Source organism: Strigops habroptila, chromosome 12 (assembly GCF_004027225.2).
Source record: "Strigops habroptila isolate Jane chromosome 12, bStrHab1.2.pri, whole genome shotgun sequence".
Lineage (NCBI taxonomy): Eukaryota > Metazoa > Chordata > Aves > Psittaciformes > Psittacidae > Strigops > Strigops habroptila.
Window position 1 is genome coordinate 24,254,735 of NC_044288.2, and position 17,474 is coordinate 24,272,208.

General features: G+C 38.6%; 2 protein-coding genes across 2 annotated transcripts in view; one reads left to right on the forward strand and one right to left on the reverse strand.

Moving 5' to 3' along the window:
* DOCK2 (dedicator of cytokinesis 2) overlaps window positions 1–17,474 on the reverse strand; it is a 171,249-nt gene that overhangs the window by 68,818 nt on the left and 84,957 nt on the right. The window contains exon 28 of the mRNA XM_030503652.1: window positions 1,425–1,523. Coding sequence (XP_030359512.1) covers window positions 1,425–1,523 — 99 coding nt within the window. The remainder of the gene's footprint in view (window positions 1–1,424; window positions 1,524–17,474) is intronic.
* Window positions 2,630–17,474, forward strand: part of INSYN2B (inhibitory synaptic factor family member 2B) — a 34,460-nt gene continuing 19,615 nt past the window's right edge. Inside the window, exon 1 of the mRNA XM_030503653.1 lies at window positions 2,630–2,847. The gene's annotated coding sequence lies outside the window, so the exon portion shown is untranslated. The remainder of the gene's footprint in view (window positions 2,848–17,474) is intronic.

Below are 17,474 nucleotides of genomic sequence, written 5' to 3' on the forward strand. Positions count from 1 at the left end.
AACAACAAAACACAGTAAGCCTGTGACTAACACAAAGTTTAAGCGTTCCTGCTGTGATTAAAGAACTAAGATGGAAGGTTCCTCTTTGCTTTCCACTGAAGTCAATGGAAAAAATTACTGGTGATATCAGTATGCCCAAGATTGGAAAAGAAGTTCTGCAAAACAGCAGTCTCAGATTACAAATGAAAGCTAAAAGTCATTACATTGGGCTCTTTAAAGAAGATAAGCCATAAATGAATGGAAAGAAAAAGTTCTAGTATGTTGGAGTAAAGCTGTTGAATTATTTATTAATTAGCAAAACAGTCTCACTATGCATAAAGAATAAACAGAATTGAAAAATATAGGACATTTACTTAGTCCATTTAGTCCAAATTTAGTATTCTAAATGAAATATTGAAGGCGGTAACAGAAAGTTTCCAAACAATCTAAACACTGCTACTTTTCCTAGAAGTATTTAGAGATTGCTACATAATGAACTTAAATGAAATGAACATAAACATTTCAGTTCTCCTTCGTGTCTTTTTCCCTTTGTTGGGAGTAGTTTAAGGATTACAAAAACTTCCAGGACCAAGTATCCAAGCTGCTTGGAAGCTGAAATTATGTTAGTCTTACAATTTCAAATAAACTAAAGCACATGAAAAATTGCAAATGCTATCCAAGATTTGATCTGTGAGCATTGCAGTTACAGCATCACTCTGACTTTTAGAAAGAAAGCAAAATGAACAAATCTTGCCAACTGAAAATATTACCTCCATGGGCAAACCATAGATGGTAAAATCACAACCTTTGCCAATACCCAGACTTATTTCAGAGTTATATCAGGAGTGTTAAAGGACAGATATGGGACTACTGAAACCTTCTAGAACATAGTGATTACTGGTACAAACTAGAATATACCCCAAGTATTGTTAAATTATGCCAGAAACAACTGGCATAAAATAACATGTTGCAAGAATAAGGCATTTACTGCATTTAGCTTAGAACATTACCTGGCCCAGGAGTAGACTCGATGAAAATGAAAAGTGGACATGAATCACCACGGGTGACATGGAGAGGGGGGATTCAGTTAGTTGAGTGTTGGTTTTGTTGCTTGTAGTTTTGTGGGTTTGGGGGGAGTGGTTGGTTTGGGGTTTTTTCCCTCTTCAGAACAGTATAACTCAAAGATTCCATTACATATTCTAGATTATTATACTACCACCTTGGTACTAGGGTCAACAATAGTGACGTTTATGTCTCTGATTACAGTATTGGCCGAGGTCACCATTACAAGAGGGAGGCAACAGAATGACATAGAGGCAGAAATTGTACAGAAACAGACTTAATTCTAGGAAAAATCAGACAAAATAGTCCAAAACAATACTACTGATTTTTCACAGGAAATTTTTTGGATTATTTCTCATCCCCCATGACTATTTTGTACTCACCACTAGTTCTGAACTTGTCTGAAAAGTTTCAATGTAAACTGAATAATGCTGGTTGTTCATCTGGTTTAAGATTGCTGTCATGCATGCCACAAAATGACTCTGAAAGAAAACAAGACAGAAATCAACACATGCAGATACCTTAAGATATTGGGTCGTGTTCTTTCTAAAGCAAAACTACTCTCAATGCCTGATGCATCTTTTTATGTCTGTAAAAGTAAAATAATAGTCGAGCTTTTGTAAGCCCAGATGAAAGAAACATCCTAATGACTTGAAAAGGGTAATTCAAAAGCTGCCCCGGCAAGCGGTAGGCTCTGGTGAGAAAGTTGTGTTATTTATGTAATGCCACATGGAAACACACACTGTGACAAGAAAACAAAGTACAACTCAATATTACCTCAAGATTCCTAAAAGGCATGTGATGTTGCCAGAATTCTTCCATTAGGAATTTATAGGAAGAGAATAGATTAGCCTCAATATTTTCTAATCATTCTAGAAACATGGGCTATTCACAGGAAGAAATATTGTAAGAAAAGGTATTTTTTACATTCTGCGGTCATTTAAGCAACTATTACAGTACTCTGGAAAACTTCTATACAATTCTGTCACCTTCATCCCTCAACTCTTTCCAAACTTCCTTAGAAGGAAATATTTTATTTTTTTCTCAGTTCCTGAAAAATTTTTTCCCAATGCTGAAAGAGAGAAATGATTCATAATCCTGGGTTTTCACTGTGATTTACTGGAAGTCACGAAGACATTGATCTCTCTAGCAATAACAGTGAGTTATTTGCAGTTCTCCTTTAAGACAGTGAAGAATCCTTCTTACTGATGCCTTTTCATTTGCTGAAGTTTTAATCATCGTTTTTAAAGTGAAGCTGCTTTAAATCCTTTGATTTTTTTAAAAGAAGGCACTGTGAAGTAATGAACATTGAAAATAATTGTCTAGATTTACTTGGATCTTTTCATGAGACTGATTTAGAACTGATACAGGGGACTTGGCAGAATTTACTCTGACCAGAATTTCCCTTCCAGTCGGGACTGATCAGACTCTCTGTTGAACTCCGATTGACTTTATACTCCTGTCACATCAGAAAGACACCAAAGTGCATCACCGAAGTACCAGCTGCGGTTTGTCGTACCCGACCATTCTGTCACCGCTCAGGGCAGGGAAGCGTCCCTTCAGGTTGTGGCCACTAGGGGTCTTTCACTTCCACATGGAGCTGCTGTGCAGTTTGTACTGCCGTTTTTTATTTATTTATTGCTACGTGAGCAGACCCAGCACACTTCTTGCATATAAACAGTGAAAATTACAATCTAAAGGACCTATCATGCCTTCTTTTGGAGTAACATTAGTGCTAGTGAAAAGCTTGTCTACTTTTTAAGCCTAAGAAGACACATTTTCCACAGGTAAACCAAAAGCTTTCAGGTAAGGAATCGTGCGTTCTCGGGTATTGATGCTCTTCTAAAAAGAAATGCCGGTTTTCCTGCTGTAGTAGTTCACTTCTACAGTTATGGATCAGAAAAAAATCCTTTCTGTGATGTTAAATGTGTAGCTGAAAGTAATAATAAATCGCAAAGGATTCAGTAATGAAATTGGGGGGGGGGAGCGTGTTGTCATCTGATGTCTTGATTTTGCAAAAAGATTACTGACAGAAGTTAGAGAATGGTACATGCAGAAAGCTTGTATTTTTAGTAGCTGAACGTTTAGCACAGAATGCTTTTCCAGACTCGTGTTAACCAGTCACTTCTTGCAATAAACAGCATTTCTTCCCGAGCATTGAACAGATGTATTAACATGCTTAAAGGCACACAGACTTGAAGAAGGTTATTTCTTTTGCTGAAACCAACTTCTAAAATGTGTCTAGCTGTATGTGTGATTCTGGTACAGCATGAGTGCCTATTCTTAGAACCTGTGTATGGTGATTTTAAAATTAACAGATGATATGCCTTGATTACTGAAAAGATCTGTAAGCAAAGATCAGATATTGCTGGCCAGTACCTCACACCCAGCCTCTCAAATTCATATTGGTGGGACTGAATAATAGATAAAAAAGGTGACAGTAAGGTGACAGTAAAGCTGGCTTGCTACAAAAACTTCCTCCATTATTTCCATGTAACTGTAAAGCAGCAAAATACACAAATACTGTCTGATCTTTAATAATTTTCCTGCCAGCAATCTCCACGATCAGAAATGAACTGCAAGCTGCTTTATAGGTTAAAATCTTGCCCCTCCCTCCTAATCCCCCAACACCAGCAATAAAGATTCGCTTCTCAGATGCAGCTTCAGATCTCTGAAGTACTTATGCAGTCTCAACATTACCATTCTCACTGCTGGAACTTAAGTGTAATATAGGACTATAAAGAGCTGTGATGAAATCTGCAGATATCTTTATGTAGTCACTTAAATTCTCCTATGCTGTATAAGTACCTCTTACAGGAACGTGCAAAGAGCATGAACTGCTTGAAAACAGAGTAAGTTTTGCATGAGAACCATCTATTGCACTCTGCATGCAGACTACATCTTCACTAGATGGACAGAGGAACTTCAGAATCAAACATCACTTACAAACACAAGTCTAATGCTTATGGTTCAAAACTTCATTTCATTAAGTCAAGCATTGTATGTAGGGATTGAATAGTATAAAAAAGGCTGTGGCAGAGAAGGTGAAGTTCTTCAGAAAGAACCATAGAATAGTAAGGGTTGGAAAGGACCTTAAGATCATCTAGTTCCAACCCCCCTGCCATGGGCAGGGACACCTTGCCCGAAACCATGTGGTCCAAGGAATCCTAATAAGGCACTTCAGCCTGTTAGGATTTATCCTGTGAATTACAGCAGGAAATGTTGATTGGAATTGAGTCAAATGTGTAAAAAAAGATAAATGTATCCAAGTAAAATGTTGACTGATGAGACAACACTCACAGAAAAATTAACAGAAATAATTCTGAACACACTGCACTGCTACAAAGAGATTTAATAAAATATGTTTTCCAACTTTAAAATATTCATTTCCATTGAAATGCAAAAGAACCTGGAGCGGAAACAGCACTGCATTCTGTTTTTTAATTAACCAATTGGCTGACAGCCCTTCATAAAATGTGTGAAGAAATAAGGAATCAATAGTCTGAACATTGCACTTGATCAGGAGCAGGAACATGAGTAAATAGGTAATCAAATGACAGTGAGACAGAGTAGAAAATGTGTCAGGAAGCACGCAAACTCCCTGCCCACTTAAAAGAAGCATAATTAAAATCAAATTTAAAGGACCTGTAACGCTGGCTCTAGTATAAACACTGCAAAATAGTGGCTAAGATAAAAGAAATGCTGCTTTGGTTGAGTCTATACAAAGTACACTGAAAGGATCATAGATGCACTCTGCAAAACAGATAGAGCTTCCTAAGGTCAAGCAGAAAGAATGCAGAGTCATTTGCACTGTTGTTAGAGCGCATATTAGCTGTGGGTGCAATATGAACAGGAAAAGAAACATCTGAAAACATTAGGGTCATATGAGTAAGATGACAGATTTCAACACCTAGCAACTAAATCCCAGCATACTTTCTAATAGCAGATGGTGACAGGTTGCCGTAGTAACTTCAAATAACACTAGCACTGCAAGAATAAAGCAAGTGCACTGGAAACCGAACAGCAACAGAAATAACCCCCAATGAAGCTACACTTTGCTCCAAATCTGGCAGAAGTATTTCAGTGGCTCTAGGGTGGGTAATCTTCATGCAGGTCTACCTGTGGAAGGACTAAAGAGGTTATTTATTTCATGTTGGCACTTAAGTAACATTTATCTTCATTAAAAGAACACTTGACCAACATAGAGCCTGAGTGTAAATATATAACCACATGTTCATCATTAAAAAGCAGGTAAAATAGAAACATCAATAATTCCTAATAATTCAAAGACTTCTGAAGGACAAAGATGATGTAGGGGGTTTTATATCCGCTTTTTAGCAGATTAGTGGATGTTTTAAATGCTCATTTTACTAACCTTCATAATTAATGTAAGAGGACTCCTGTACATACCACCATCTTCACAATCTATAACCCTATATTCACTCATGATGGTTTATGCTGATTACTGCAGTTTTCTGTATTGGACCAGAAGGTCCAACTTTTTTGTGGTGTAGGAAGTGATCTTACTGCTTAGATTAGATTTAATTCTGAACTCCTTTTCAGGTGAAGCCAGAAGTTTCAAAACTCATCATATCTTAGTAACAGTAATTGCAACAATGGTGCACATAAAAAGGGTGACCTAGAATTTCTACAAGCCAAACAGTTCCATCTTTTTTTTTTTTCTGTTCAAATCTAGTGCAAAAAACTTTCTGGAGGAGAAGTGATAAATATATTAACTCTAATGTAAGTAAAGCAAAGCTAACCAGTCAACTGCTTCAAGCTAATGCTAAAAATCATGAACACATAATTGAGAAGGCCTTCCAAAATACTGTCATCACAGAATCATTGAGTCATCACACCCGTGCAGCATCATGAGCCAAAGGGCAACAAAATTACCAAGCCAAGTATGGAAGATGCTTAGTGATGCCATGAGGAACGATAGTGGTTTGAAGCCACAGCTCCGCACAAAACCACATTAAACTTTGAGAACTGTGGCATATGCAGAGGTTAGCACAAATGTCTTTATCTTATTCTGGAAACACTGAACAGTAGCACTCTGAAATGAAAAAATAAGCAGAAATGCTAATGGAGTAGTTCTGTTTCTTCTCCAGAAATAGATGTCACTGCCAATGCATGTGCTGTCCTAAAATGTACTGTTTCTAGCTGTAAAAGTGCAAAAATGTAAGCATTAGAATAGGCTGCTATGCAACGACCCAGGGTATTCATCAGATATGTGGAGTATGTCTGAAACGGGAAATAGCTCCTAATCCATACAGACCTGGAGCTTGCCAATGAGCACACCTTACTAATATTTCACAATAACAGATTCATCTACTCTTAGCAGGTCTGAGGTTTTCATTTCCCATTTATATATTCATACAGTTCACTGGGTTTGTCGTCTTGTCTTTTATAGCTGAACAGAAGCTTAAGCATCCTTCTTCCATATCTTACTGACGGCTTCTGATTTCCGACTGAAAACATGCTGGGCTGGTTTAGCTTGCTGTACTGTTTTCTTCACGTTCATGTGATTTAGCCAAAAGGATATACAACTATAAAACCAGGAGACTAGCAGATGGAAAAATATAGAACAATTTTATAACACAATGAAAGAGTAAAGCAGCTGCTCTGTAAGATTTAAAGGTATGTCACAAGTTAGGCAATCAAGGCAACTCCAGAATTATTTCAGTTTAAAACTTTTTCAGACATAGATAAAAGCAGTAAGGGAATGGCTTACGCTGTGACATAAAAGCAGCATAACTTTTTTAGAATATACCCTTTGCCATCTCTATTTATTTATTTATTTTTAACTTTGTGTTTATTTCTCAGCAATATTCCAAAAAGAAGATTTTTCATTCTCTGCAATGTTTTTTGCTGCTGGTGGGTTTTGTTGTTTGATTGGTTTTGTGCCATAAATCCACTCCAGAATTACTACTACAGTCTCTGGCTAGCATGAACACTCTACTGTAATTGATCTAGCTTGTGCTTAAGCCTGTGCTTACACACAGTTGTGTTATTTACTACTTCTCCCAGAATATTAACTTTGTGTTAATCTTCAAGGTGTAGGTACAAATAAATTATGGATAACTATTTCCTATGAAGCAGGAAGGCAATCCTCTGGAATGAGCAATCGCTGCTTGAAAACTGAACTAGCTTGTTCACAGCAGTTACCAAAAACTGTGTTTCACCTCCTCACTTAACCACTGCTGCCCACACTCCCCATCTCAGCTCTGCTGTATCAGAGAAAATCTTCCATCCTTGCCTTCAGGGATCTGTGCAGCTTCATGCTGCATCTCTTCCCTCTTCCTCTGCAATACACTGCCTGTTTCAGCACAATTACTTTAGTTTCAGACTGGTCTCATAGACCAGAAGAAACTTCCTGCCCTGGTTCATGAGATTATCCACTGAGAATCCCAAGTATCCTGGTGCTTTCAGGCTGATTATTTCACTAATTTCTTATGTGAAGTGGCATTCCCTTTCCCTGTTGCCACTAAACCAGATGGTCAGTCAAGTTGGCAAATCATGGCTTGTCCTGCCAAGTGTCCCAGTGAAAGCATTCCTATGCTAAAGATGGTGCAGTCAGTATCTCACAGAAACAACAACATGCAGCCATCTCTTAGGCTGAGATTCAAATTGGCAAGGTTGATAACCCTTTTGCAAGGTCCATATCTACCCTTTTACTTAGGCATAGCTAAGTCATAAGATCCAAGTTGCTGAGAAATTAAAATGAAATTAATTTCAAATCACTGACTTTTTTAGCTGCTGAGATAAACATTCCTGTGTTGAACCTGGTACTTTTCCTGGTATTTTGACTCTGGTCATTTGTTTAATTTTGTAAAAAGAACAATAAAGCCAGGCTGCAAATGACAAGAGTTTGGAAGTCGCTGTTGTATTTATAGCTTCTTTTAAATTATAGTTTATCTTTACCTCCATATCTTAAAATTGTTTTGACTACTGCTGTGATGGGGTGAAACCCCTCTATGGTCTGTTCTGGTCTGTGCAGGTGGGAAAGGGTAACCACAAAACATACTCAGCATACCCTGCAAACACACATTGCCTAAATCCAGGAGAAATTTCAATATTTCCCTTAAAGCAATATTTCATACTCAGCCTGCCTTAAAGAAAGAAGTTAATTTGCACATTGTTGATACCATTACACAAATGTTTATGAAGAGGATTTTTTTCAGGACCTCGACGATGAATATATGAAGGGGCAGCAAAAAAATCCCCGAACACCCTGAACCTTTCACAGGGATCCTCAAGATTGTGGTAGCAAACTAGCTGAAATTCATGGAGGTGCAAAGGTATTTGCCCTGAAGCTGCCCTGTTAACTCAGTTGTCTGCCAACACTACCCTGGCCAAAGGACTCGCACTAGCAAAATGTTGCTCTGCTTTTTCACAGCTACAGTAGGGGAAAATGGAAGAATTGAGATAGATTCAAGCATATGTATGCACTGGAGCTCCAGTATATATATGAATTTACCCACAGAGTTTAAAAAGAATTCATACTACATCAGACAATCATGTAAAATGCATCCAGTCTGCATAAATGGGGACTTCCCCATCAAGGAAGGATGATGTACTGACATAAATCTTGGTTAGTGTAACACAGCATGTATAAAAACCTATTATAACATTTTCTAACTATATAACTCTTACACTGGATAAAATAGTATGTGGGTTTTAAAGGCAGCTACTCTGTGGAAAGGTGTTACATGAACTTCTTCATGCTGTTCTGTTAAGTTGCTACTTTCTGCCACAGATGAAAGCAGGGACTAAGTGCACAGAAATCACTTAAAAATTTTCATTTTTAAGTAAAATCAAGAGAGTAACTAGCAACTTTTTGAACAGTTTTATTTTGTATCTGAAATATGAAAAATGTTTAAATTATATCCAATAGGGGGTTATATTTTAGGTTTTTAGTTTCTACATGAGGGGGGCTCCACCTTTAAATATGCAAAAAATCTTGAAGTGTGGTTACCAGAGTGGCCAAAAACCGAAATTCACAGCAAAAAAATAGAACTCTTGCTAAGACAGTGAGCTTTCCATGTTGAATCTTAGGTAACATGGTTAATAGAAAGCATAGGGAATACTCTGAAAGAAGAAAACCCCATGGGAACACATGTATAAACATGAAGGGATGAAATGTCGCAAGCTACAGAATAACCTGTTTGTGGGTCTTCCACCAACTACTGCCAAATAAGCATCCTTCTCAGTGTGGCTCTTTTTAGGAAGTGCTACTTCTAACATGTTTCAGATGTGTTAGTTTCAGTTATAATATCACAGAACCAAAGAATCCTGAATCTGCGATAATATACAGAGAAAATCACTAAAGGAGCATTGTCTGCACACATATATCTCCTTTGGGGGAATTCCGTCATATTAACATGTGACACCTGGGCTCTGGCAGAATAAGGAGTATTCCTTTAATAACTCTGCACCAGCCCAATGAGAGCTGAATTCAGTATGTATTCACTAGAAAACTAGGATGAAGATGGGAGTAGAAATTACTTTGAATAACTAAATCAGGCAATATTTTAGCTCTTGTTTCTTTCTTCCATTTTCTAACTGAGGAAAAGAGAAACCAGGGAAAAGCCTGTAAAAAGGCAAGGCCATTACTACAGGAGATGAACAATCACATAATTATACAGGTAAGGGTAAATACATAACCATACATAGGTACAAAACACTCTTTTAGAACCATCTTCATTCATATGTGCTCTGAACAGTCCTAGAATTGTATCTACTTGGGAAGCTTCTCAATTTGACCACTAAATCTGCTCCATGAGGCTGGGACAGCAATTTTGCCAATGAAGAGGAGAGCACATTGAATTCCAGAAAGCCCTGGCTTAAACTCCATCACTAGTGTGACTGTCCCTCAGTTGCTCAATGAAGGCAATAGGACAAGACAAATAGGACAAGTCCCTGGTTTGCTTGGGAGTTTGCTGAGTGGGATTTTGGGATTTTAGGCATTTTGTGGTTTTTGTTTGCTTTGGTTTTTATGAGGTTTTTTTTGTAACACACACTAGCATGCTTAAAGGCAACACCCTTGGCTACCATAGCATTCATTCTTTCTGACAACAAATTATATCCTTTCTAAAATTCACCTCACTTACACACAAAAAAACCCCAAACATAAATTCTCCTCAGAATAAATGAAAGTATAGCTACAAAAGCAGTGTCTTCCCAAACACAAACTGATTTTCCAACTTTTTCCCTGCAAATTAGCAAACATGAATATCAAGGTATTTGTGGTGCCAGGACTTAGAATCATAGAATCGTTAGGGTTGGAAAGGACCTTAAGATCACCTAGTTCCAACCCCCCTGCCATGGGCAGGGAAACCTTGCACTAAACCATGTCGCCCAAGGCTCTGTCCAACCTGGCCTTGAAGACTGCCAGGGATGGAGCATTCACAACTTCCGTGGGCAACCCATTCCAGTGCCTCACCACCCTCACTGTAAAGAACTTCTTCCTTATATCTAATCTAAACTTCCCCTGTTTCAGTTTGAATCCGTTACCCCTCGTCCTACCACTACAGTCCCTAATGAAGGGTCCCTCCCCAGCATCCTTATAGACCCCTTCAGATACCGGAAGCTGCTCTGAGGTCTCCACGCAGCCTTCTCTTCTCCAGGCTGAACAGCCCCAATTTTCTCAGCCTGTCTTCATACAGGAGGTGCACTAGCTCCCTTATCATCCTCGTGGCCCTCCTCTGGACTTCCTCCAACAGCTCCATGTCCTTTTTATGTTGAGGACACCAGAACTGTACACAATACTCCAAGTGAGGTCTCACAAGAGCAGAGTAGAGGGGCAGGATCACCTCCTTTGACCTGCTGGTCACGCTTCTTTTGATGCAGCCCAGGATATGGTTGGCTTTCTGGGCTGCAAGCGCACACTGCCGGCTCATGTTAAGCTTCTCATCAACCAACACCCCCAAGTCCTTCTCTGCAGGGCTGCTCTGAATCTCTTCTCTGCCCAACCTGTAGCTGTGCCTGGGATTGCCCCGACCCAGGTGTAGGACCTTACACTTGGCTTGGTTAAACTTCATAAGGTTGGCATTGGCCCACCTCACAAGCGTGTCAAGGTCCCTCTGGATGGCATCCCTTCCCTCCAGCATATCAACTGAACCACACAGCTTGGTGTTGTCGGCAAACTTCCTGAGGGCACACTCAATCCCACTGTCCGTGTTACCAACAAAGATGTTGAACAAGACAGGTCCCAGCACCGATCCCTGAGGGACACCACTCGTCACTGTTTTCCAACTGGACATTGACTTTTGGACTTCTGACCATATGATCCTTCCATCATTTAGGGAATGACAACTATACACCAGAAAGAAACTTCTTTCTTTGTGTTGCTTTTCTGCCAAAATATTCAGTCTTCTAAGAAGTCGCTTATTTTTATGATTAGTCACTGCAATACAGAATGTGTGGGAACATCTGCATATATCTAATGACACATACAGAAAAAAGATTATGATTAGAACTACTGCAACCTACACCTCCACTGATTACATTTCTATATTAATGCTATTAGATTTAATAGCAGTTTCAGAACTATACTACAGAAACTGTTGATAAAAGCTTATTAGGTCATGGTGTGTAGAATCGTCCTTATTACACCACTCCATTGAAATGATACGAAAGGAGCTGCTTATGAAGCCAGTTAGTTTTTGTCATTTTAACATAGTCATGAATACATAATGGAACCTCTATGGAACTGAAAGACAGGACAAGCATTTGGTAGATTCTCTACCATTACATATTCAAAAGATTTTTCAAGATTTTTTAAGAGGACTAACCTCTTGATGGCATCATTATGGCATGTTTTATAAGCAAATTCTTTTCTCATCTAATTTAGCACAAACAAATTGAGCTGAATGTTACATTACAGCTTCCTGTGATCTATTGTGTGGTTCCTATTCAAACAAAGCCCTCTCAGAATTATGGCTGCAAGCTGACAATATTAAGAGAAGAGCTTGGAAAGCCAGAGGTGATTCTCATGCTCTTATTTAACTTCAAAGGGAACTGGAATCTAATTTCCCATTTGGATCATTATCTGCTTTTAAGGCATGTTTTATTAAGAGGGAAAAGGTACGTTGTTATGCTCAGTTTTAATTTTAAAGGATACTGCTAGTATTTTATAGCTTAAACCAGAATCACTGGACTGCAGAGCTTAGTGCCAGTATTTTGTCCAAAAAAACCCAAATAGACAGTACAAGATGCTATACACTCCATCCTACTGAACTTCTTAAATTTAAAAAACATCTTGCAAAAAAACATATACTACTATACTTTTTAAAGAGATAAAAGTGACTTTTATTTACTATCTCCTCAGTATAATGTCCCAACCTGTGAGATTGCTAAATACATATATTGAAATATTAAAATAATTCTAGCAACTAATTACAACCCATTTTTTGAAAATGCAAAGACAGAAAGGAGTTTACAACCAAGTAGGAAGAGAAATAATATTGTGTATATGTTGATGCCAAATGAATAAGGCAAATGTGAAACACTGGAACAGTAGTGGAGCTCCCTTACCCCTTCCAGATCATTGTAAAAACCTAAACGACAGTGCTGCAATTAGGGAGTTCCAGGACATTAGGTCGGCCTGAGCAGGTTGTACAGCTCAAGTCGCAGATGCTAGGGAAGAACAGAATAATCGAGCACAAAACCGGGAAACCAATAATGTAGCCAGCAGGATCTTGGAGGAGAGAGAAAAGCAACTGCACTCTATTGAATTCAAGAATATACTATTAAGGATTTCACAGCACTGTGTAGGGAAGAGGTTCTTTGGTGGCAAACTAAGGAAGAAATAGTGTAAGATATGGGCAGTGGGCAGGCAGAGTAGTTTAGACTAGTCACTGTTAGCAGCTGAAAAAATCCGAAACCTAGCCTTTGTTCAAGTGAATTTCTCTGTTGCTGGCTCTTCCTTCTTCATCAGTGATGCTCCCCTCCAGGTTTGGGGCACACCAGCATTTCAAGACAAAAAGTAAAGGAGGAAACAACCTAAAGTACAAGCCTATGTAGTATTGCGGAGACATGCAAAGTGTATGAAGATAAGCCTTCATATTCTGCAGCAGAAATAACTATGTGAATCCTATGGTTTTCTGGAAGCTATTCATGAAATAATAGTGGGAACACAAACGTCTGTATCAATACACAAAAATTTCAAAAAAAGAAAAAAAAAGGAAATTTCTGGTCATTCCTATTATACAAGGATATAAATGCCTTTAGGCTGCCACTTACATAGCCGGATATTCCTGTCTTATAAGGCTTTTTTTGGACTTACAGTTAGGAGAATAACATTGCAATCTTGACAGAATACACAGCAGCATTTCTGTTGTTTCTAGCATATTTAAGTGTTCTGATAGAGTTTTTTAATTTTACAAGACAAAACCCAAGCACATGAAGCTGAATTGCATACCTAGTTATTTTTTGCTAACACACTGTAAGATAACCCAAGCTTCACTAACAAATTCTGGGTTGCCTGCCTTGCTCAATTTTGTGGTCAAGTAGTCACTTGGTTTCTTGTTTAACTTTCTCTGGAAAACAGTGGGAAAACTGCACACACAGTCATATCTGTGATGAGACAAAGAAACCATCCTGCCAGTTTATGCCTCTCACATAGCAGCAGGCTGGGCATACACCAGACAGTGCTGTCTTCTGAGAGGCAGCGACGGTAACATCTTGAGCATTGAGAAGAAGGAGATGACCTTTTGGTCTGGAAAAACACAATCCTCTTGGCCCTGCAAGGCCTTGGCCATACATGGAACACTAACTGCATGCAGATGCTTCTATGTTAATGAATCTCCTAGGATTTACAATAAATGAAACATTTGACAGGAAAACAATGATCTCAGCAAGTTCAGAAGTTAAAATCGCCACATTCACGGTTTTTATGGTCAGTGCTGAGATTTATTTCTACTCCACATAGAAGCGATTCAGTCATATTCCACAGACATAATGCCAGAGCTTTTGCCATTCTAACAGGAGAGCAGGAATATTAAACCAATGCTACACATGGCAATAATGCTGTCACTTAGAATTGCTATCTCTGCCAAGGAAAGAGCTGCAGAGGAGCTTGTGTTCAATACCTGGTGCTCCTACCATTGTTGCAAAGCTTAGAGAGCCATTGCAAGGCTATATTATTTTTCAGGCTGGAAATTATAAACTGAAGTGGGCTTTTTTCCAAATCCTCTCCTCACAAACAGCAAGGCTTTTCCAAAGCAACTTCTCTCTATTTTTAGAAAGTAGTCAGGCAGTAATGATGGCACAATTAATTTTTAAAGGCACCTGCCCTGCATAATAACCTGTGCACCTCACAAGCAAAGCATTAAAATACACAGGACAGAAGTGGTCTGTAAAATGACAGAATAAAGTCACAGAGAATTATGGAATATTCTTACAAAAGAAACCTGTGTCCATTCTCATGGCTTGAAAGAGCAGCACTGCACAACAGATCAGATGCAAGCAATGCAAAACATCCCTTCATTGTCACTGCACATTAGGTATTAGCAACATCAAGCTGTTGGGTTGCTGAAGAGCCAGTCAGGATACGAAGTGTTGTTGGTTTTAACATATTCTTTTAAGTCTTACAAATCTGCACCTTGAGTTTCCTAATGCCTACGTTACAGACAGTATGAAACAGATGTAAAATTGGCAAAGGCAAAGCCGAAGGAAGAGAACAAGCATGTCCAAAGACTTTTTATCATGTAATTCTCATGTCTTGAACTGTAATCCCCCAAAATACACGTCATTGAGCTCTCCAAAACATAGCAACCTGATGGTGTTGAAGTAAAATTACTTATAACAGGAACTTGTAATAAGCAGCAGGTTCTCTCTTGCTCTGCTCTTCTCACCAGCCACCCTCACAAGAATGGGTAATTCTGGCTCCCAGCAGGTTGACGATAAAATAAACAGAATTCATACAAGAACCCAAACTACCAACCTTATTGACAATTGTATCACTGGTTCATTCTGCAGACATCCAGAGAAAAGACATGCCAATGCATTAGACTCTTAGCTGACTACACTGTAGAAGGATAAAACCTGAGTAAAGATTCCTCTGATGCTGAGAAGTAGTCATGATCACAATTGATAGCAGATTTTCTCAGAGGAGTCCCCAGCTCATTATCTCTCAACCTACATTCCTTCTCCACCTGCAGCTTTTCAGACCAGAAGCAGGGAGCTTATGGGAAATGTCATTCTCTACATACATCCTGCCAAAGCCAGCAAGCATAATTTCAGTCTCTCCAGCACTTGCTGTCAGCCATTTTCCTGTATCCCAGTCTCTAAACTGCCATAATTCAATTCCCCCACACTGAAAATATTTTTTAAAACCAGTAGTTAGAAAGAGATACAGCAAAGTATATTCAGCTAAGTACACAAATACATCTCATGAGGACGAAATATACTGCCACTTGCACTTCAGATGTCGTTCGCTGCCCTGAAGGAACGCAGGTTAAAAAGCCTCAAGATGCAGATTTTAAACTCCAGCCCTGTTATCAAGATGAATCTGGCAAAACTTTTCCACACAGGTTTCAATATTTCCATAGGAAACCCAGAAGGCATTGGAAAGCGTATTTCAGCAGGAACCTGTCATGCTTTCTTCCCTGGCTCCCAGTATATCCAGATTTGGGATAGAAGTGAGAGCAATAGTTGATTCCTTACATTTACTGAATACTCCCACGTACTGATGTGGCAAAAAAAAGTTATGAAGCTCCTGATGGATCACAGCTGAGAACACGATGCTTACAAGACTGCAGCACAGCAGACTGCTCAGTATTTTTGGACTCGGCTTTGCCATGTCATTCTTCTTACTCTGAAGTGATAAACTAATTGAAAAAGCAGAATTCAGAAACCAGCTAAAAGCAAAGAGGCTGCAGCAAGTACACTCAAAAGTTGTTTTTTAGAAGTAAATAAATATTGTAATGGTGAAAACAACTCAAGTGTAGAAGTCACCATCTTCAGCAAGTACTTTATTCTGATTTTAAATGGTTTAGGAAAGAAATAGTATTTTTTCCTGGTGTTAAAATCACTTAGATACACCCTACATGTCTATAGCTCAACAGGAAAACAGCTCTTCATGTACAAAAGCAGTACTACCCCCTAAACCCTTCCTTTCATATTCACTCAACAAATAAAATACGAAGAATGCATCCAAGTAGGCATGAGCAGAAGAAACACTCCACCAAATACATCCATGGGTACAAAGTAAATGAGCTATAGTTTTAAAACTCACCTAAATACAAGAACTTCTTTCTTGGGGAATTCAGAACAAATCTTGCCAGAAAACTGAAGTATATAAGCCTCTACACAACAGACATAAAACTCTTTTCTGAATAACAATGTTCACTCCAGTTACGATTTGCACATCTATTTTAGCAAGGAAGACTAAGAGCAACCATGGAATAAAGACAACATTCCCTTCCCTCCCACTCCCAGTTATCCATACAGGCTTAACACTGGACTCCTTTCTTTGCTCCCAGTATCCTCTGGACCTTCTCACAGAACACAAGAAGACAAGTCCCAGTCCTTCTAGTCATATTCTTGACAGGTTCACCGAGAGCCAATTCTGACCTGTAAATCATACTTGCAGGTCAGCAGGGAGGCTCTGCAGAAAGAAATAACACTCTAGCTCTCAGCCAGGCTTAAACTTCACTGTTAATGCAGTGGCCCACATATTTTAAATGGAATCACAGTGTCTAGTATTAGGAGTTTATCCAAGATTCCTCTATTCCCACCTACAATGCATTGCCGATATAAACAGCCTATATAGAAAAAGCAAAAATGTCTTTAATAATCAAGTGATTTGTTATATTGACCAAAAATTATTCATAAATACCCACAATGAACAACTACACAACTTGGGGCAGATGCTGTCATCTTACCAAGCATTCCCAACATAGACACCTACCGTAGGAAAAGACATGAATCTTACTATGTTTTCAAAATCCAGAAGCACAGCAAATTAGAAAGAGTAATGTGTTGTAAAACTGGAGAACATTGTTAGGCAATATGGCAAAATCTTTCCCGTTACATACTTAAAGCCTTCCTACACACTGCATGGATATATTCCTCAAGGGCTCACAAACATCCTCATAACATTTCATTAATGACTGAGGCTTAACAAAGCATGCAGTATCATTTTGCTAGTGTTTGGATTGCAGTTTGAGAGGAGCATATACATTCAAATCAAAGAGTTCTGCAGCTCACAATTAAAGACAGAAGGATCATGTTCAGTGTAGGAAAGTTTAAGTAGAGATTATGTTTCTTTCTCCTAAAATTAATTAGGAGCTTTAATTACAAGAAGATAAAATAATTCCAATAAGGAAACAAATGGTTTTATTTGTCTGAATCAGTACAATTGAAACTAAAGCTATCTTTTCTCTGCATGCGATGGAATGGAATTCAAATTTGAATAATACATTGCA